This window comes from Podarcis erhardii (genome assembly GCF_964252035.2).
Source record: "Podarcis erhardii genome assembly, chromosome: 4".
NCBI lineage: Eukaryota > Metazoa > Chordata > Lepidosauria > Squamata > Lacertidae > Podarcis > Podarcis erhardii.
In genome coordinates, this window is record NC_138508.1 from 46969944 (window position 1) to 46991464 (window position 21521).

At 41.3% G+C, this 21521-nt stretch overlaps 1 protein-coding gene and 1 long non-coding RNA gene across 6 annotated transcripts in view; one reads left to right on the top strand and one right to left on the bottom strand.

Annotated features, from left to right (window-relative positions):
• The window catches only part of LOC309340045, a 153019-nt gene extending 135391 nt beyond the window's left edge, over positions 1–17628 (bottom strand). For all 3 annotated transcript variants that reach the window (XR_014155759.1, XR_014155760.1, XR_014155761.1), the window contains exons 1-2: positions 17533–17628; positions 16725–16869 (exon numbers count right to left, since the gene is read on the bottom strand). This is a non-coding gene — a long non-coding RNA (uncharacterized lncRNA). The remainder of the gene's footprint in view (positions 1–16724; positions 16870–17532) is intronic.
• LOC309340033 (uncharacterized protein) overlaps positions 7335–21521 on the top strand; it is a 194880-nt gene continuing 180693 nt past the window's right edge. For 2 of the 3 annotated variants that reach the window (XR_014155729.1, XR_014155730.1), the window contains exon 1: positions 17670–17794. Coding sequence is in view for 1 of the 3 variants with exons in the window: in XM_081858558.1 (XP_081714684.1) it covers positions 7407–7440 (34 nt within the window). In the remaining 2 variants the exon portion in view is untranslated. Of the gene's footprint in view, positions 7441–17669; positions 17795–21521 lie in introns of those variants that run through there. The other variant, XM_081858558.1, reaches the window with a different exon arrangement.

Consider the following 21521-nt stretch of genomic DNA (forward strand, 5'->3'; position numbering starts at 1 on the left):
TTCCAACTTTTACCAATGTGCTAACAGTAAAGAGAATATACAGATCTTAATGTTGGAAAAAATGTCCTCCTGAAGGATCCGTTTGCCGCTTGTGATTGTGTACAACAGAAAGATTTTGGACTAAAGATCATTAAGAAGTGTGGGAAAATCATGGAACATATTTCTGCACACAAAATTTGGCAATCCTCTCAAATTTTGACAAACCAAACAAACATTTACCTTACAAAAACATGCTATTTATGATGATAGCAGCTATGGAAAGAACAACATAAAACTGGAAACTACAAGGTAAGCAATCAATTGAAAATTGGTATAATAATGTCTGCAACATGGCACCAGCAGGAATGTAAATGACACAATTAAGACTAGCTAGCAAACAATATCTTGTCAGGTATACTGGGATGTTATATAAAATGTACCTTTTACAAAATTAAAACAAGTATTAAAAAAAGAAATCTATCAGGGAAAAGCATGTACCGTATTTTTCGTCCCATAGGACGTACCTAGTTTTTTTGGGGGGGGAAATAAAGGAAAAAAAATTTCCTTTATTCCCCCCCCCCAAAAAAAAAACCAGGTCGAGGAACAGCGGGATGGCGGCGCTGCACCTCCCCGCTGTTTCCCGAGCTTGTGGGGCTGGCCGATGTCTGCCCAAAGCGCGGGGCGCTCCGCTTCAGCGCGCCCCGCGCTCCGTGCAGCAGGCTGCTATCCGCAGCCTAGGGAGCCCTGCGGGAACTCCCGCAGGGCTCCCCATGCTGCGGATGTCTGCCCCACACGCGGGGCGCTCTGCTTCAGGGCGGCGCGCACGCCGGGTGGCAGGCTGCTATCCGCAGCCTGGGGATGTCTGGCCCGCGCGTGGGGCGCTCCACTTCAGGGCGCACCGCGTGGCAGCCTGCTATCTGCAGCCTGGGGAGCCCTGCGGGAACTCCCGCCAGCTCCCCAGGCTTGCTGATAGCTTCCTGAAGCCTGGAGAGCGAGAGGGGTGGGTGCGCACCAACCCCTCTCGCTCTCCAAGCTTCAGCGAAAGCCTGTATTCGCCCCATAGGACGCACACAGATTTCCCCTTCATTTTTGGAGGGGAAAAAGTGCGTCCTATAGGGCAAAAAATACGGTATGTATCTCATTACTGTTTATACTGGACATTGCTCAAAAATATTGAATGCTTCTGAAAACATTCACCCATATACTTAGGGCAGATGGCATGGTTACATTTATTGACTACGTTGAGGGCAAAGGAGATTCCAACTAACATTTGGAAGAACTTAAGAAAGAATTATCATGATGTGAACTTCAAACTGGTGTTGGACAATATATTGATATATCACCCAGCCCTGCAGGGTAGGCGCCACAACACTAAAGGCCTGATTCCAACATGGTGCAGAATGGACCTCCTAATAAGATTGCATATGCAGGAGACCCTCATCTGCAGAGCACAGTCAACTATCAAGTATATAAAGGGTGAGATGATCTTTCAAATATCCTGGTCCCAAGCTTTATAGGGCTTTGTACACCAAAACCAGCATATTCAAACAAGCTCATAGCTAACCGGCAGCTGGTGCAATTCTTTCAACAGCAAGATAACATGTTAGTGATATCACAGTGAAAACTGAGCTGCTGCATTTTGCACCAAATGCAGCTTCCAAACCAACCTCAAAAGCAGTCCTACACAAGAGTACAGTGGTACCTCTAGATGCGAACGGGATCCGTTCCGGAGCCCTGTTCGCATCTAGAAGCAAACGTAACCAGCGACGGCACATCTGCGCATGTGTGTGTCGCTTTTCGCCGCTTCTGCGCATGACATCATTTTGAGCGTCTGCGCATGCGCAAGCAGCAAAACCCAGAAGTAACGCGCTCGAATACGCTCATCCCGAAGCACATTCAACCCGAGGTATGACTGTACATGGTAATAAACAAACCTGGAGGTGACCAGAGCACTGACAACAATGGTCAGGCTATTCCGGTCCAAAAATGGCCATAGCTGTTTTACCAGCTGAATCTGGTAGAAAGCACTCCTAGCTGCTGAGCTCACCTGGGCCTCTAATGTCAAAGATGGATCCAGGAGCACCCCCAGACTATGAACCCACTCTTTCAGTGGAAGTATGAACCCATCAAAGCTGGTAATTGAGCAAATATACACATTCAGGAACCACCTACCCATAATGCATCCATCTTGTCACAATTCAGAGTCTGTTTATCAAGCCCAGCACCAAATTCACAGACCAGTCCAGGGCTTGTACAGTCTTCCTTGATTCAGAGAAGTACTACTGATTACACTTCACTCCAGATCTCCTAATGACCTCTCCCAAAGGCTGGATGTAGATATCAAACAGCATTGGAGACAAGTTGGGACCCTGTGGCACACCACAGCACAACCTCTAGGAGGGCAAAAGATGACCACTCAATACTATCCTTCTGAAACAAACACTGGTCAGTTGTTTCAAAAGCTGCTGAGACATCAAGTAAGAATAGAGTCACACTACCACCGTCCTCTCAATAAAGGTCATCTATCAGGGCGACCAGGGCTAATTCAGCTAATTCAATCTGAACCCAGATTGATATGGGTCAAGATAATCTTCATCAAATAATACTTGCCACTGTTGCACCACAACCCTCTCAATCACCTTCCCTAGAAAGGGAGTATTTGCGACTGTGGGGTAGTTGTCAATGGGTCCAAAGTAAGTATGCATTGACCAAACCCCGGATCCACTTAGTCATTATGGAGTGTGTTACTATCCTATCCGTGTGGATGGAAGGTGCATATGTTGCTGAATGGAAGGAACACGAGAAGGAAAGCATTTTTGCACTGACAGATGACATTGTGTACTTATATTTTGCTACATGTTTTTTCCACTCTAAGTTGCCCCCCGCCCCCACAAGCTGTATTTCTCCCTGCAGATACCCATGGAACTTAAGCCTTATTGTGTGAGAGAAAATACACAAAGAGAAAGGTTAAGTAATGCTTTGCCACTTCTGAAGATTTTTGTTATTTACTAAATAAGTCATTCAAGCTTCGTCACACACATTTCTGTGTGGATTGTAGTTTGCCCCTTTGTCACACTCTAAAACTTGAAAATGTTCTACTTTTGCATGTCACATGGCATGCACAGCTTAAATGTCATTTCGGGAACAATATTAACATTGCTAAGTGTCTTTAGATGGATTTTGCAGCTTCCATGCTGTGCTTGAATCAGTTCTGCTTTCAGGCAATCCTTTCCTCCTGTGATTGGCAGAAAGAAAGACTAGTGGAGGTTCTAATTCAGTGTTGCAGGAGACCTTAAAATTGATCTGATGATTTATTATTTTAGCTAAATAAGTTTCATGGCTGCAGTGATGAGTGGCTTTTGTGAAGCTACCATTGCACTTTAGAACCATAACACTACATCTAGAGCTGGAAGACATCTCTTCCGGAATGACAAGATAAATTACAGGAACACATTATTACATGTTATTCCTAGAGAATCTGTTAAAACGAGTTTTATAGGTGAAAAACAGCACTCTGAAAAGAACAGCAGCAGATTATATTGTATTATATATATTATTTTATTTTTTTGAGACACAGTTTACGGAAGAATTCTATTCAGTGATGTGGACGGAAGGTACGTTTACTATAGTTTGCACTGAGCATGTTTGAAGACTGAATTTGAAGACCAGTTTTTCAGTGAATGACTTTTTACTTTTAGTTTTTATGTGATCGTGTTTTCTTGTGAAAGCAACCCCATGTGTCCCACATTGAAAAGTGGCTTTCAGACAAGTTATTTATGCCATGTTATCCCTTACTTGAGATGGTGGCCTTCATTACAAACAGCTTCCTTGACTTCAGATCTTCCTTAAGCCAGAGGTATATGCTCTGTGTATTACTGATTTTAAAGCAACAGCATTTACTGACTGCAAGAAGTGTGGTGTATGATCTCCAGGCTTTTCCTGTAAGCCTGGGGAGGGGGAGGGAACAGCATTCCAGGACACAGGAGTCCTGGACTCATAGGCTCCAACCCTAAGGGGCCCAGAAAAAATGACTGTGCTAAGCCATTCCAGCCTCCTTCTCCGCCACTGTGTGAGAGCACAGGTAAGGCGCCTGATCACTCACCTGCTCCCTCTGTTCAGGCCAGGGGGCCTCACCCTGGGCTGTGCTCGCTTTGCTCCTGCCACTGCTGGAGTTGGTGCCAATGCCTGGACTTAATCCTGCCAGGGCAAACAACACACAAACCACACACCCCAGGCAAGGACTGCAGAAGGACTAGACTTCAGGCAGTAACCTGGGACATGGTCAAAACTGGTCTGTGAAGCAACAGACATGAAATAAAGGCATGGTTTCAGCAGTCCAGACATAAGTCAATGCCTTCTTTGACCCCTGTTTTCGATGTGCCCCTTCTCCAAGGGAAGAGAACAAAAGGCAGTCACCTCTGAAGTGAAATTAGTCCTAAGCAGACAGACAGACAACAGGCAGCTAGCAATATAGCCCATTCAAAATACTTCCTCAAAAGCTGAGCTCCACATTTGAGCCTCAGTTACGCCATATTAAATCTATGGTTTACTCAAGCAAAACTTTTCTATCTAGGCAAGATATTTGCATTCTGACTTAGCAAATTGCATATCTGTCATACAGAACTGGGCATATTATCTTCATCAGCCTAGTTACATTGCTTTAGCTATCTAATTCTAATACAATTTCGGCATGAATTTCTTTCTGTGCTATTCATCTTGTTGACTTTCCTTTACCCACCCTTCAATTTCTCTGCTGTAAGCTGGGGGGCGGAAACTGCCTGGATGTCAAAATAACAAAAGTTAATACATTTCAGCTAGAACTCCCTGCCCTATTCAAATTGATGTTGCAGGTTCCTTCAATACATGAAGGAAAATAAATGAGAATTGAAGCATGTGGCCAGAAAAAGGAACAATAGATGTCTGTTCAAGACTGAAGACACAAAAATATGATCAGATGGGTTAGAAAACTATATAACTCCAAGAAAATATTATAGCGCTAGGTGCTCAAACAAGGTGAAGGGCAAAGTGGTTCAGCCAAGTGTTCCTATACGGCCTTGCTAAATTTTCCAAAGTTAAGCATGTTTTGTTCACCAACTTAGAATTCCACATGTTCCATACGCCCCAAAAGATTGGGAACCCCTTTTCTAGGATATACTTGTTTCATGTTATATTCTCCTAACAGTGTTCTTAAGTGTGTCTTATAGTTCAGTTGGCTAGAGCATAGTGCAGGTTCAATCTCAGTAAGGGACAGCTGCATATTCATAATGATTCTATTATTCTGTTACTTCAGATGGCCTGCAAGAAAACCAACCAAGGTGCAATAACAAGAATCTCCATTATGCCCCAGCCACCACAGGTAGAGACAGTACTCAAAATCTCAACACAGTTTTTGCCAAATGCTGTGATACGTAAGTTGGGTTAAAAGGTACATAGGTCACAGGTGCAGCAGGCAGTTAGGTAAATGGCTAGAATTGAGGATGGAATACAGGGTGTCCAATCAGGGAGCAGTGGAAGAGCTCCATAAGTCCAATTTTTGTTTCAGTGGGCTCAGGTACTCCCAAGGGCACCAGGAAAGGCCTTGGAGGCACATGTATGCCCATAGGTACCCCAGACGAACCCTTAAAATACATTTCCATTTCTTTTTACAGTGGTACCTCGGGTTACATATGCTTCAAGTTACAGACTCCACTAACCCAGAAATAGTATCTCGGGTTAAGAACTTTGCTTCAGGATGAGAACAGAAATCGTGTGGCACTGGCACAGCAGCAGCAGGAGGCCCCATTAGCTAAAGTGGTACCTCAGGTTAAGAACAGTTTCAGGTTAAGAACGGACCTCCAGAACGAATTAAGTTCTTAACCCAAGGTACCACTGAACTATATAGTAAAGGATATGTGAAGATTCAACTATAAACATGCATTGCAGTGGGAGGTGTCCACTGTGGCTCAAAATGGTAGCAAAGTTCAGGTTTGACAGTAAGGGCAAAGCAATTACGAAAATAAACCCTTCAATGAATTTTAGATGCAAATCAAAAATTGTTTTTCTTACCATATTCTCATCGTTGATGGTTTATTAGGAGATAAGTAGAATGCCTACCAGGGCCAATGTTCTAGTCTGATGTCTCCTACCACCACTTTGTGGTTTAAACAATCTTTCTGTATTGAGATTTGCTATCACTGGCTATTGAAGCATTACATGGCTATATGCCATTCTCTCAAGGTGTCTCTAAGTCTTACCATGCAGCATATTTTACACCCAGGGTTGTTCTCTGATTGGTAGTGGAGAACATCCTTTTCCAGGATGCTACACAGAGAGAGAACGAGAACACCTCTCTTCTGAAAGGAATTACATATGAGGAAAACTCTTATACTGTACCCAAAATAGGGGTAAATAAAAACTCCACCTGTATCCATTCAGGAGAGCCTGTATCTTTCAAATTTACCTCCCCCCCCCCCCCCGATTATGAACCTAGATTTGTGCATTATAGTTTACATACCCTTGACAATATAAGAGTCATTTAGGTTTGTATCTTGGCAGCTGGAACAGTTTTAATGTTGAATTGCATACAGAGATATATAATAGCTATTAATTGTTGAGTTCCTTTATGGTAGTGTCTCTCCCAGAAACAATTTTTCCCCATCACAAGTAAAATATAGCTGCATAACAAAAGAAAGAAAAATAGATACTGATCTTGACACTTGCTAATGAAACCAGCTGTATTCTGTCTTATTTACCAGACTATTCACCGTCTGTTGTTGCTGAAGGGGAAAAATTCAATTGTTTAAAGTCATCATACAAAGAGCCTGCTGAAAGCATATGAAGTCAAAGTGACTGAACTCTCAATTCTAATTCAATTCAAAAAGCACATTCCATTAACTAATGGTAAACAGTTTTCATTATGTTACAATAACATGGCATCAAAGGATGAGCACCATATTATGATAACAGACTATTCTCCAGTGATTTCACCCAATAATAAATAATGTCCTTTGGCAAGATTATGAACTCTGGTTCAATGTCTAACTAACTTCTTCATTCCCCCCCCCCCACACACACACTCAGCATGTTAGTGAAAAGCATAATCATGTCAGCTAAAGCTGTGTAGGCAACACTGCAACTGAATCCTCAGCCAATGAAGTATTTAATTTCACCCCCACCCATAAGCCCTACAAAGCATCTATTTAGTGTGAGGATTGCTTCAGCATGTTAGCGATTACCAAACAGTTAACAGCAGTCCCTTCAGATAGCTCTCCTAACTGTGTTACAGCAGGAGACGCCATTATGATAACACGTCCAAGTCTAGCCTTGGGCTGTGTCTCCTGTTGATGCTGGGAATATTTTCAACCCCTGCAGAGCCAAGTACAGCAACATGTGATAGCAATGAGCTGCAGGGTCAGTACCAATACCAGCATGAAAAACAATAGCGGTGAATGACACAGATATGTGGACAACACAAATTTTACAGTAAGAAAAACAACAATGTCATTTATATAATCTGAATAATTATGAACCCATCAGCACTACTTTCCATTTCTAGGCAATAAGGACCGATGAGATTATATACACACACACACACACACACACACACACACACACACACACACACAGAGTCATACCTTGGGTTGCGAACGTGATCCATGTGGGAGGCACGTTTGCAACCCACATTGTTCGCAACCCGCAGTGCCGTGTCTGTGCACGTGCGTGACTTAATTTGGCACTTCTGCACATGCACGTGACGTCATTTTGTGTTTCTGCGCATGCGTGAGTGCCGAAACCCGGAAGTAACCCGTTCCAGTAAGGGGGGAGGGCAGATACTAAGGCCAGTAAACTTTAAGTGAGGTTTTAAGATTTTCTCAGAAGTGTTAACACTAGTATCCTGCATCACACTGTAATTCAGTAGTAAGACTAAATTCCTCAGGGGCGGGGGATCTTACTGGAATGCATTTTCCTGTATCTTGGTCAGTATTCATTTTTGTGATCATAACTTACAGGCTATTCTTCTCCTTGGTAACTTCTCAAGTTATACTATGTCCTGCCAAGAATCAAATCACACAACTTCTACAATGTCTGAATATACCTCAATTTCAAAAGTTCCCTGTGTGTAGAAAACTACCACAACCAGGTATCTAATTTTGCCTACCCTTTCTTCCAAGGTATTAGCTTTCCATGTGCAGAATAATATGGTATGACTAGAGTTTCAAACAAGCAGCTATAATATTAGTGGTATTGTAGTTCCCAGCAATGCTGAGCTACACTCCCAGAAACATTTTAAACAATTTTTAGTGCTGATGGAGGAGGTTGTGCGAGTAATCTGCTCCAATCTCATTGGCACATTGAATTATTATACAGCATATATTTGACTTGCTTATGATTTTTCTGATCTTGTTCCATGCATGCCTTATTTACTTTCTCTAACTGCCAGCAACTTTCCAGGGTTTCAGATAAGAGACATTGCCAATCCTACCTAGATATACCAAGGATTTAGCCTGGGACCTTCTGCATGAAAGGCAGCTGCTATATGGTCCTTTTTGGGATAGTTATTGTAATAAGCCTTGTTATGGGGAAAATTCATGTGGAGAAAATTTGCCTGGCACTGTGTGGCCCACCAAGCAGCAAATGGAGTGGATTTCCACCCACACCTTGGTTCCTGTGGGGCCAAAGGAGAGGGGGAGAAGAATCCTTTGTAAGGATCCCCCCTTGAGAGTTTGGGGCCACTTTGTCCCACAAGCTTCTCACTTACCCACCCTCAGGTGAGAGCCTCCAATGAGTAACTTGGGTCACTGGTTGACAGCACCAGAGTTTCTTCTTTCAACCCAACAGGTCTTTGGTGTGGTTTTTTTCGCCCTTCCCCCAGTGAAATTTATGGCTACCTTTTGCTGGACAGGATAACTTTGTGTTAAGGTCAGAAATGGCATTGGGCAAGATCAACAGTGAAGGAGGACCCCCATAAGGAGCTGAGATGAAGACTGACCATGGCCTGCCCCAAATTTGGGCTGGGCTCTCTGCCTGGCTGGAATCTTCACCCCGGTCACCCAGTGAGACCTTGCCAGCTTCGCTTGCTCCACTGCAGCATTCAACAATGGGCAACTCCTATGGAACGGGTTTGTTACGGTCCAACCCCAATGAATCCCATTCTGCCAGCAGGGGATGAGTAGGATGATGAACTGACCCTGGCCCTACTGCCATGCGAACACCTACTCTGCCTGCTGCAGTCAATAAAGATTTGGCCTGATTTCATCCGAACACCTGGTGTCCTGTCTGGCCACCTACTGCTTTGCTAGCTCACAGATGGGATGTGCTCCCATTGGTCTGTCCCATCTTCTGCTAACCTAGCAGTTCGAAAGCATACCATAGGTAATGCTGTGACAAGAAGGTAAACACCCATTCTGTGCACTCTGGCACTTGTCACAGTGCCCCATTGCACCAGACGTGGTTTAGTCATGCTTGCCACATGACCTGGAAAGCTGTCTGTGGACAAACGTCAGCTCCCTCAGCCTGAAAGTGAGCTGAGCACCACATCCCATAGTTGCCTTTGACTGAGGTCCTTTACCTTTTTACTTATTAAATTATTTATTCTGATGTATTACCATAAAAAGTAAGTAGAACTCTGAAGACAGATTCCTTAATATGTGACTTGAGGGCTGTGCCTCTTATTGTTCAAACAACTGCTGATCTTTACGAAAATAACATTTATTGGTAAACAAGAGTTGTGTAATGAATAATTGATAGAACTCAAGGTGTACTTGAGCCAATTATTTCAGTGGTCTGGCCTAATATGTACAATTAGGCAAATTAAATCAAGGTGCCTTTGGAGAAGATTGTAACTTACTTGTTTGGGCTGCAGATTATTCCATTGGGCTATGTTTCTGCTTTGAACAGTTTGATCTGAATTAAAGTAAAGTAAAGTAATGACTAAAGGTTTCTGGAGATAAAAACATAATCTTGTAGTTCTACAGAAGTCAATATTGGCAAATCAATGAGAAAATGCAACCATTTGTGGTGAATTCATTCTCAGTAGATTTAATGTCTGAATCTTTAAAACAAAAATTCACAACAAAGCCATGTAGAGGATTCTTTCCCTTAGATATCTCAGATTGATAGACATAGCAGATTGATCCACATATTCCATGAAGATCAGAGAGGGAAATAGTTTTGTTGTTAAGCAAGAAAATGCCTTACAAGTCTTTTCAATTCCTTCGGTGAAAACCTGTGCATTTCCTTCCAATGGCTTCCTAAAAGATATATGGTTTAAACTAGCAGTTCTGGAACATAATTTCTCACTATTGTGAAGAAATTACAAGTGCAAGTGTCTGGTATCTATGTATAGGCATCTGCTACTTATCTTTGCCCTTGTATAGGAGACAGTTGTCACAGTCTGGTCCAATTTCTTCTAGCATTAAGCATTTCATCCATAACAATATCCAGGGTCAAGAAAACCTTAAGGCAAGATTGTAATGGAAGCTGCAACAGATTCTGATATTTTCCTACACTGACCTATTTCACTTTTAGAAATACCCTCTTCAGAAGCAGAATGACACATTTTCATCTTTAGCCCAAAGTCTTATATGATGTTTCAGTGTAAACAAATATGACATGTGATTGCTGGCTATGTGACTGTTAAGATTCATATTCAGTTGTCACCACAATGTCACAATTTGTGGCAGAGGCTTGTTTTAGCTGTAGTAGTGTAAATAGCTACTTGTGTTGCTGCAATCAGAGCAGCCTGCAAGGTCTTGAAACTGAAGCAGTGTCCAAATCTTTTCTGTTTCCCAGACTAACCTGTTACTACAGCTGTAAGGAATCGGAGGGCTGCATTGATGTCATATACCAAGGTATGACCTAACAGGACTAGGATGCTGTGTAAGGGGCAGATGCGAGGGCAGACTGCCTCTGACCCTGTAGAGATACACTATCTTGCAGCTACATCACATCAGGGGTAGAAAAATGAGTGTTGGTGCAACAATGCCTAGAGCTTGGTGCTGTGGTTTTTAGGAGTGCTGTGTCTGAGCAGCAGTTTATCAAATTAAGTAATTAATCTTTAATATCCTGCAAGTGTTCTGCAGTAACTGGTCTGCATGACATCTGTTTCAGGGATCATGTTGTACACAACTCCTGAAGTCTCAGCATGCTGGGCTTCTGCCCATAGTTATTCCTGCTCCATTTATGAAACTACTGGATGTGGTGTGCAATGAACAATCTCCACTCCTGACTTCCTGTCATTAGCATGGTGTTTGCTTTCCTAGCTAAAAGGTACCTGTCTCTTCTAAGAGTACTTTCCTTGCTTTTGGCTATACACTACAGCACGTCTGGGGGGAAAACTTAACTGCTGTGCTGACATGTCATTAACTAAAAGTGACATGCCTGTCTTCAGTATTTGCCATTGTGTTTCTGTGCGCATAGACCCAGCATTAGACAGGATTAAAATCAGTCTCTTGAATTCTACGGAATAATCTACCCACTTAACTTTTCCATTAAAACTCCTAGGGAGAGTGGAGCATTGCATGCACAGATTAGAACTTGGGAGGAGGGTTTATATACAGGGTACATAGAAGGAAGCCAGCTTCGCTCTTGTTCACTCAAGCAATTGCTTCACTTTTTGTGTAGCCCAGCGATATAGCTCCACTGCTTGAGGAGCTTCTCTAAATGTTGGCCTACTGGATTAGGCTTAAGGAATTCACAGTTTCATCATCGTGACTTGGGGGACAGAGACCTCTTTTCATCAGAAATGTGTAGGTGGTGTGACGGACAGGCCATGGGTCTTCCTCCTTGTGACCCGGCAAACCAGTTAGAGCTGCTGAGACCATCGGCTAATCAGGAGAGAGAGGGGCAATTCACGGTGTGCAATTATATATACATACAGATTTTTCCAGAGTGCCTCCTTAAACTTCTGTGAAATCTTAAATGCTTCCACAAACAGTTAATTATAGGTCGCTACTGTGTAATGCAGAAGAAGTTTTACTGGCAAAACACCCAAACTATGGATCACGTTACCCAGCACCCATCCTTCAGTGAGGGTGTCTGTCACAGTTGGCTTACTTCCATGTCTGGGGACACTGGTCTCAACAATTCAATACCCAGGTTTTGAGTGCAATTCTACACTTTGTTGAAGTCCGCAGCAATTATGGCCAGCAAAGTAGCAAGACTTACCTACTTATTGAGGAAATACTGCCAATGTTTAAAAAGCAAAGGTTAAAAGCCAATTACAATGCAAAGCACGAGTCTTACCTAAAATATATTTTTTCTGAATAGTCTCTAATAAAATTATTCACAAAAAGCCTTATTCTCGAGCTGTTTCTAGCTTATGTTTAAAGTTAAACCTTTAATCCTTTCTCTGCTGAGCTCTCAAATGTTGCTGCCCAAATCTCTGAATCTTCTTATCTCCAAAACTGTGTCACTGCCTATAAAAAGATATCAACTTGTCAATCATTATCAGCATATGCAATATTTATAGCTGCTGCTTCTATTCCAGTTAGAAGAACTATGATGAGCACAGCAGAAGGCAGCATTTATATTGGCATGGCCACAAATCTTTAATCAGGTTGACACACAAGTGTATAGCTTGAGATGTCTCCTTCTCTAGATGTGACTAACTTAAGTAATTTATTTGGTACTAGTGCTGTCATGAGCACTATCCAAGAAGTACCCAAAATAGCCACACTCATTATGGGAATGAGTATTAGTGCTGTTAACGAATGAATTCGTTTATTCTGGGTTATATTCAACTAAGTTATAATTGGAGTATTATTATATTATTTATTAAATTCGTATACTGTCCTATAACCGCAGGTCTCAGGGCGGTTCAGACATATTGATTTCAGTATGTTTACTCAGAGAGCGTATGACTAATGCCAGTTATTATCCTTTATAACAAGCTAAATTTATGTAACACCTTTCTGCCAATGCATTCAAGGTGCTTTACAATTAAAAATAATAACACAAAATAAGACGCATTTGTCAGGCCAATGGTGATGTCTATGGAACATGAGCCTATTGGCTTCTCTTTGTTTCTCTGTGTGTCTTTTGCACCAGATACAGTTTTCTGTTAAGAGTACAGCAATGTTTTATATGCCTACCACACAGATTTTTTTTGAATTCTCACCAGGCCCGGGGGGGGGGGGGGGGGAGCTTGGAAGAGCTTGGGAAAGGGCCAGAGTTCAGCAGTAGAGTTTTACATGCAGAATGTACTAGGTTCAATCTGCAGCATGTCAGGAAGGGGTGGAAAAGCTTACTGTTTGAGTGCAGCACTCCATACTTTCAATCAGTGAAGACCAGGGATGGGGAACCTGTCGTTCAACTACAATTCCCATTACTCTAACCACTGATCATGCTGTCTGGGGCAAATGGGTTGCAGTCCAAAACATCTAGTGTCCCACAAGTTCCCCACTTCTGGTGTGCACCAAACTGAACCGATCTGACTCAGTAGAAGATAGCTTGCTGTGTTCCAAAGCTCCTACACTTGCAAAACTGGTTGGACGGGAGACATAAAAATGTAAATTGTTATATTATATTAAGAATCCTAACAAAACTGCTTCTTTATTATTATATCTTAGAGGCAAACACTGGAATGCTTAATAAATGTAACTTTCCTTTTAATTCTTGTGTTTCCATAATCATTTTATCAGTGTCATAAAACTCTACTAGACTGCACCATTAGCTAATCCATTGCAATTATCCATTTTTATTTTTAACTTTTTACAGCTTCTTTTGTACATTACTATGCATGCAAACTACCTAATGTAAGTAGTAATAAAGCTGCTAATAATAATGGAAAGGTTGAACTAAATATAATTAAGCCTGATGTTCAATTAAAACTGCCCACTATGCTAAGCACAATGCCAGAAAAGACGATAGTAGATTATCTATCTTGCCATCTAAAGAGCAAACATACCTATTGTACCACCTTCCTATCACTGCTGGACAATAGTGTTTCAGTGGTTTGCAACCATTTTTCAGTGGTTTGGAAAGCCTTGACCAGCAATGATATTCCATGGATATTTTTTAACCTGATGGTTGCCGAATTACAATCTTTGTAAAATAAATACAATGTGGATGGAATGACTGGCCTCTTTTATGTATGTTACTGAAAATAAATTCATGTATAGTACAGTACAGGAGGCATCATCACAACCACAGTTTGACACAAGCAGTACTATATACTCGCTTCTCATTAAGCAGAGCTTAGAATTTGTTCTGATATTTCATGTATCTGAAATCTATTGTCTATGTCTGACTGAAAGAATAAGGATCCTTTAGTCAAAGGCTGTGCCCTCCTTCGTTAATACAATGCCATGTACAATGATGACATATACTATGTCATTTTAAGAGATTATGATACAAACAAGGATGTTCCCTACCGTGTATACTGTACTATCTTGGCTGAAATCCAGGGAACATTTAAACATTATTGTGAAAATGGCCTTATCCCATTGATTTCTGTCTGAGAAGGGGTGGGAACCTCCAGCACACAGGCCAAATACAACATCTTTTATCCAGCCTTGGAGACTCGTCACATCCATACCAATCTTGCTCTGCATACTCCTCAAGTGCTTTGGCCTACCTAGAATGTGTCTTTGAAATGTAATGATGCATTTTGCTTGCCTGGGAAAATGCATAAGATAGTGTGTAGAAACCTCTGTCTTCTCCATGACTAGTCAAATCCATTCCTCAACCCACCTTTGGTTCTGGCCCTACTGCCCACCACTGACATGCAACTCCTGGAAGCTTGCCCATCAGGGAATGCAGCTGAAAAGGTACCCCGACCTTGTGTCAGATTTAACCTTAGTGTTTTAGTACTAGCATGTCTTTTCAAGGGATCAATACATGTTAACTTTTTGTCAGAATGCATTCATATCAGTGTAAATAATTTCATCTTATTTTTATCCTCTTATAAGTTAGTTAACTCTCCTCACTTGGGTTGTGTTATATATATATAGAGAGAGAGAGAGAGAGAGAGTTAGTTAGTTAGTTAGTTAGTTAGTTAGTTAGTTAGTTATCAGGCATGAAAAACCTTTCAAAAAATCAAGCAAATGCATATGGAAGTTGCCTCTACCTGATTTTCAGTGATTCCTCCTTACCCCCTGCATTCCACCTCAGCCCACCCAATTCAGGAGGTTCCCAGGAGAGGCTTTTCAGGGAACTGCTAGGGGGTGGACCAGAAGCATCATCAATACATCAGCACATCTCTGGATGCAAGTCACAGGCATTTTATCTTAGGAAATTATAATGAAGATGTAACCATATTTATTTTAATAAATATGGAAAGGCTTGTGTTATTCAGAAGACATTTGAAACCTCTGGAAATCTCCTACATTAATTAGTGTCTCCAACTCTGATATTTCTTAATAATATGGTAAATAGCAATATGGTAAATGGTATCTCATAAGGAGATACTATGCTGCATGTAAAAAAAACTAGCAGCCCCTGCAGATAGGACAGTGGGACTGTGACATGACATTGGCAGTTACTTTAGATCAGAATCCTGTTCACTGGTCCTCTTTCAGCCTACATGCATTCAAGTCTTACAGAAAGCAGGCTCTCTGCTCACATAGGTAAGCCTATACACAAACTTTTTGTGCACACATTAGATTGTGCATAAAGTCTATTACATCTCCTTCTACGTTTCCCCAATTAAAATACAGTTTTGCTATAGATCCTTAATAGTTGCAACTCAAAATTCCACATACAAGCAGCAGAAAGCAAAAGACCTGATAACAAGGCTATTCCCGACTAAACAAAACCAATCACTAAATACTCTAGACTGAGCAATCTAGTAAATCAAGTTACATACCTAAAGTGAAAGACAAAAAATTCCCATACCAATTTAACCTAGGTGAATATGCCTTTCTTAGCTCAACATGGGGTACAAGCTATGACCCAATTTCAAAGCAAAATTTGAACACCAAGTTCTGTCTGAAAGCAATTCCCAGCCTTCTATTGCATCTCCACAAGCAGTTACTAAATTGTATTTAATATTTGAAAGAAAGACACACTGCATATTAAACACCTCTGATTCTTATTACTTTCCTGCACACACACTACTACTTAAAGTGGAATTTCTCTTTGCCCTGTTCCCATTCCTGCCCCTCATCCATCTCTTTTTCTCTCTTCCCCTGCTCAGCACTAGAATAGCATAATCTAGCACAGGTATGACTAAATGGTGAACCACTATCTTGTAAGCCTACAAATTGGGCCATCCCTCTCATAATTTTATTGTGAGGCCTAATAGTGATAGGCAACATGTAAGTAATAAATTATTACATTATAAATAAATAAATAAATGTCATTATTAAAGATAACTGCACCTAAAGACAAAGGCAAGTAGTTGACTCTTGACCTTACAGAAAATAGGGCCTCTTAGAAGTTCCCAAAATAGAATGCTTGAAAGTAATTTGGAGCATTTACTGAGTTTCTGTATTTTGCAGCTACAAAGCAACAATCAGTAAACAACAAGGATTAGGATTGGAGATAAAAGCTTAAGCAGTAGGTAACAGAAGCAGTGCAAATATACACCAGACTCATTTAAGAAACTCTCTCCACTACCACAACTTCTACTGTGTGAAATACCATGTGAAAGAGGCCTTTAATGCACCAGATATTACATAACAAATCAGTGAAGTGAAAAAACAGAAGTGTATTGTAGAGGATGGAACTAGTGCATTTTAAAGATTAGGTGCTAAATTTTAAAGGTCTAAAACAACTATGGCAGTACTAGGCAGGCAACTAATATGTGCACTACCACCTTACCTTACCTTAGTTATCTTCTGTTTCCCACGAAGACCACTGCTACTGGTGTCTCCCAAAAAGTATAAAGGCTCAGACTGCTTTCCCCTCAAACCAAGAACTTGGCACAGGAGCAGAAAAGGAAGATTTGTTAGCCATGTCCACGGGAGAGACCTACAACAAGGGGGGGAGGGAGGTAGAGATGTTACTAAATAACAAAAAAATAAGCTACTCCCACTCATTGTTAAGCAAATAAACTTCCAAATAACTTCCCAAAAAGCAAAAGGGTGGTTTGCACATGGAATGGGTTGCTCCACTCCTATGATGGGGGGGGGGGTGAGTTTGCATTCACTAGTGTATGAACAGATATGCTAAAATGCTAAGCAGATACTAGCCCAGGCAACTGACAAATAATTTTGGAGTTGAGACCTGCTAGTAACTTAAAAGAATATATACATGCAAAGCTTTTCCAAGGCAACAGGCTGACTGAGGCTGTATTCCAATTGCTAATTTACTTGGGAGTAGCTCCCATTTAAGAGAGTGGGCCTTTCTTCTCAGTAAGCAGCCACAGGGTAAATTTGGGGTGCAGCAGTTTGTTTGTTTTAACAAAAAGACAGAAGAAAATGTTACTAACTTCGCATTTTTCTCAGAAGCAACCCAAAGGTTTGGTTTAATTTTGTCTGGAGATGGAACAGCTGCACAATTAATGGCAAATTTGCATACCAGCCAGATAAGACTGTAAGGTTTTGGTGTGGTCAGCATTTGCTGGATACAAAACCCCTTCATTCCCTCAGAACAGACAAACCACGACACCCGTCCTCCACAAGGAACACCTACCCCGTAACAGGTAAGACTGCTATTTCTAGACTACAAAAGCAACCGACTCTCTTTCTATAGTAGGGAAGAGTGGAGCAGCCTGGGAAGAAGGGGCGGAGCTGGGGCTGCTGACTACACTGAGCATGTGCAGCATTCCAAACTAGCCGAGTTCTGATTTAAATGCAGCAAGCAGGTGGGCTGCAGCTGCTCATGATGTTCCTAGCACAGCAACGCATCTCTGATTATCATCATCAAACAAACGTGGTAGAGCTGGGTGGTTCAGGTATGTGGAGAGTAAGCTGTTGGTTTCAGCCTTGGGGGATTGAGCTAGGAAAGGCATGCCTGGCTCATGTGTCCATTCTGCTTGTCATATCATAAGAGATGGGCTGTTGTTATTTTACTAATGAGTTCAGTAATGGGATGGCACAGAAATATTGCTTATAATGAAACAATAAATAATGCTGGTACAGTAACCCTCCCCAGCACCAGCCAGTGTTGTATCTTTTCCTGGCCTTCTCTGCATATAAATGAAGTGTAAAAGTAGACAGCGATCCCTCATAAAACCTTTCCTTCCACAAATTATAATCACTAGTACAGTGGTACCTCAGGTTACATATGCTTCAGGTTACATACGCTTCAGGTTACAGACTCCGCTAACACAGAAATAGAGCTTCAGATTACGAACGTTGCTTCAGGATGAGAACAGAAATCGGGCTCCGGCAGCGCGGCGGCAGTAGGTGTGGTGCTTCAGGTTAGGAACAGTTTCAGGTTAAGAACGGACTTCCGGAATGAATTAAGTACTTAACTCAAGGGACCACTGTACAGGTATGAGGAACCAGTGGCCAGCAGGAGTGGGGAGTGATTTGACACTGGGGAGCCCTAGGATTTTGACAAGCCCTGGCAGTTTGGCTGGCCGATTGGATGCGGGATAAGATCTTCTGAGAAAGGTTTCCAATCTAGGCTCTCCAAACAAGAACTGAAGGCTGCAAAATCCTGCCTTACATTCTCACAGCCAAAGGGGAATAGCTAAGGCCTGCCACTGCCAAGTTGGACCGGAATAGGAAGCATGTGTAACTGACCCTTTCTAATTAGGATGAGACCATGGCTCTATTCAGGCATTTTCTCCATTTTGCTTGTTGTGGGCATTGTGGAAAATTTAAATTGTGATTCCCAGCCCCCCCCTTTTTTCTGGTGATCAAACGGCTGCTCCAAGGTTTTAGCTATCTAGGAATAGGGTTCATCTGAGGCATTTAGCTGAGGGACACAGTAAACCAGAAGGAGGAGTCAGTCTGTTTCAGCCACAAAATAGGTTGATTTCTTATCTCAAAGGAAGAGAGAATCATCTGTATTTTTTCAGCACACATCCTAGAATCGTACGTAGCGTGCTTTTGCTGAACTAGAAGTGCAGTCCTCTTTTGTCTGGGAATGCCTTCTTACCCTCAATAGAGGAGCACAAAATAAGTAACACTATGGAGCAAACATCTCATGCAGGCCATGCTTCAGAGTGGCAGATGTAACACCTTTATGCAATTATGAAGTATCCTCATATCTGTGCATTACATTCCTAGCAACAGCTGTCAGTGATGTGGAGACAATGCATGCACATGCAGTTAGAGTGGACCCTCCGGATACGAACTTAATTCGTTCCAGGGGTCCTTACATACCCCAAAAAGTCCATAACATGAGGTGCCGCTTCAGCACACACACATGGCGCAATAGACCGCTTCTGCGTATACACTTCCAGGTTTGCCGTGTTTGCAACCCAAAAGTTACGTTATACGAAGGTAACGTAACCCGAGAGTCCACTGTACTGATGTGGCCTTGTGCTGTTTGGATACTGCTGGGTATGACTCTAGTCAGTAGAAGGTAGGGTTGAGACAAACAGGATAAATATACATTGTGATTTCCCACAATGGCCTCTCTTATGCAAGAGTATGCCATGAAAGTAGCTCTAGCCATGTAGTTTGATTCAGAACCCATCCTTGTGAATATCAAGTAACTGTAAATAAGGAACTTTTTTTCTTTACTAATGGAGCTTCTGTATGTTTTATTTTGCCTTTTAAGCAATGCCAGTGACATGTGAAAATGAGACAGGGGGGGATGGTGAGAGTAATTCGAGGCAGCTCCAGTTTCCAAGCTTTTAACTCTGCTGCATATGTGTGTGTGTGCATAAAATAAGCCAACCAATTTAATTTTTTTTACCTATCAAGAACTAATGTGATGATGTGATTTTCAGCACTAGTCAAGAGGAGCTAAAGTGTTTAAATTGGCCTGAGAATCAAGCTGTTAGTTACACATCTACAACTTGTATACTTGTGTCACAAGCATAATACTGTTGGGAAAGTGAATAACTTCTAAAAATGGAAGTTAGTCAGAAGTGTTCATTTACTCAGATTCTCCTCAGCTGTAATGGATGGTAAATGTTTGCTTTACTCTGTGTAGGTCCCACATTATAAGAAATTGCAATGAATATTCATTTTGTTGCCTTACCACTTTACCATCAATGAAAATGAGGGATTAACTAAGGCAATACTTTATTTCCTTCTGTAATTGTGAATGCATAACATTCATTATATTATTAATCCATCTTGAAATGTTCATACAAAGCTATTTTGAGCCATTAGTTGCGTCACTGTAATTGATGGATTACTGCATTAACGTTTAATTTAGTTTTGTTTTCAAGGCATAACACTCAGTTTCATTCAAGTTAATTGTATAACCAAATAAGGAAATAAATTGTTCCAGGAGAAAGCATAATGCGATTTAAGGATTCTTCCCAATTCAAGCGATTTGTTTTTGGCCTCAGAAGAAGTTGCAGTTTAAGTTTTGGATTTGAAATCTAAAAATGCCACACACACACACATCAGGCTGAAAGGGGGGGGGGAGAGTTTTTCAGCCGAAAATTGTGCTTGAAAGAAATTTGAACAATTTTTTATTCATAAAGGCTTGATAAATAAATTCTTAAGTTTCTCTTCCTCTACCAGAGTTTAATTCCCTCTCCAAAATCAAGACTAGGTAAGGTATTATTTTGACAACACATAAATCAAAAAATAAAAACTAGACTCTGTTAAATTATAAAATACTAGTATAAATAAAAATTATTCAGTATGGCACACCAGATTCCCCATCCAATTGTGTATTTCAAAGTCACCAACATTATGTTGTTGTTGTTCGTTGTTTCTCAAATTATGCTTATATTTAAAATGTATTATATGAGCCATATTTATATTCACTTGTCTGTGCTAGTAAGAACATTTATCTAATACAAAAAAATATGCATATGCCCATTTGGCTTCTGTATGTTTTTGAAAACTGTGTCTCAAGTCTGTGAAATGTTACAGTTTAAAGTTTCACTGGTGCAGTAATTTGCTTTTTTCCTCCTAAGCTTTTATAAGAAGCTGTTTATACTTAGGCCATGGATCCATCTAACCCCTCACCTCTACTTTGACTGGTACTTCTCTCTGTGAGAATACTTCTCTATACGAGAAGATCGGTACTTTTCTCTTCCAGCTTACAACCTGATCTTGTTAAGGCAGAGAGGCAAAGAATGAACCTTGGCTGCGCAAAACATGAGGTTTATCATTCAGAAGGCTCTCCCTTTCCCCAAAGGTCCAATCTTTTTCACTTTTTGCGCAGAGGTTCCAACTTGAGCTGACCAGCACAGCACTGCAAACAAGTAGGTTACTAGCTGTGAACTGCTCTTTATCTGCCGATACAGCAAGTCTTAGGATCAGGCTGCAAGGGGTACATTTTATTATATATTGTTTCAGAAAGAAAAATGAAGAGAGAAACCGCAAGCGTGAGAAATTACTCTGGTAGATGCAGCATAGCTCATTTGCCTCCAGCATCAGCTGGGGGTAGATGTCATATATTCATGTCATGGCATAATGGCACACTCTAGGCTATTCTCATATACATTCTCATTCCAAACTCATTTGTCAGTTGTCTGTAAATCCAACATCTTCCTCATGCGGGCTAGTTTATATATCTTTTTCTCAGCTGGTTGTAAA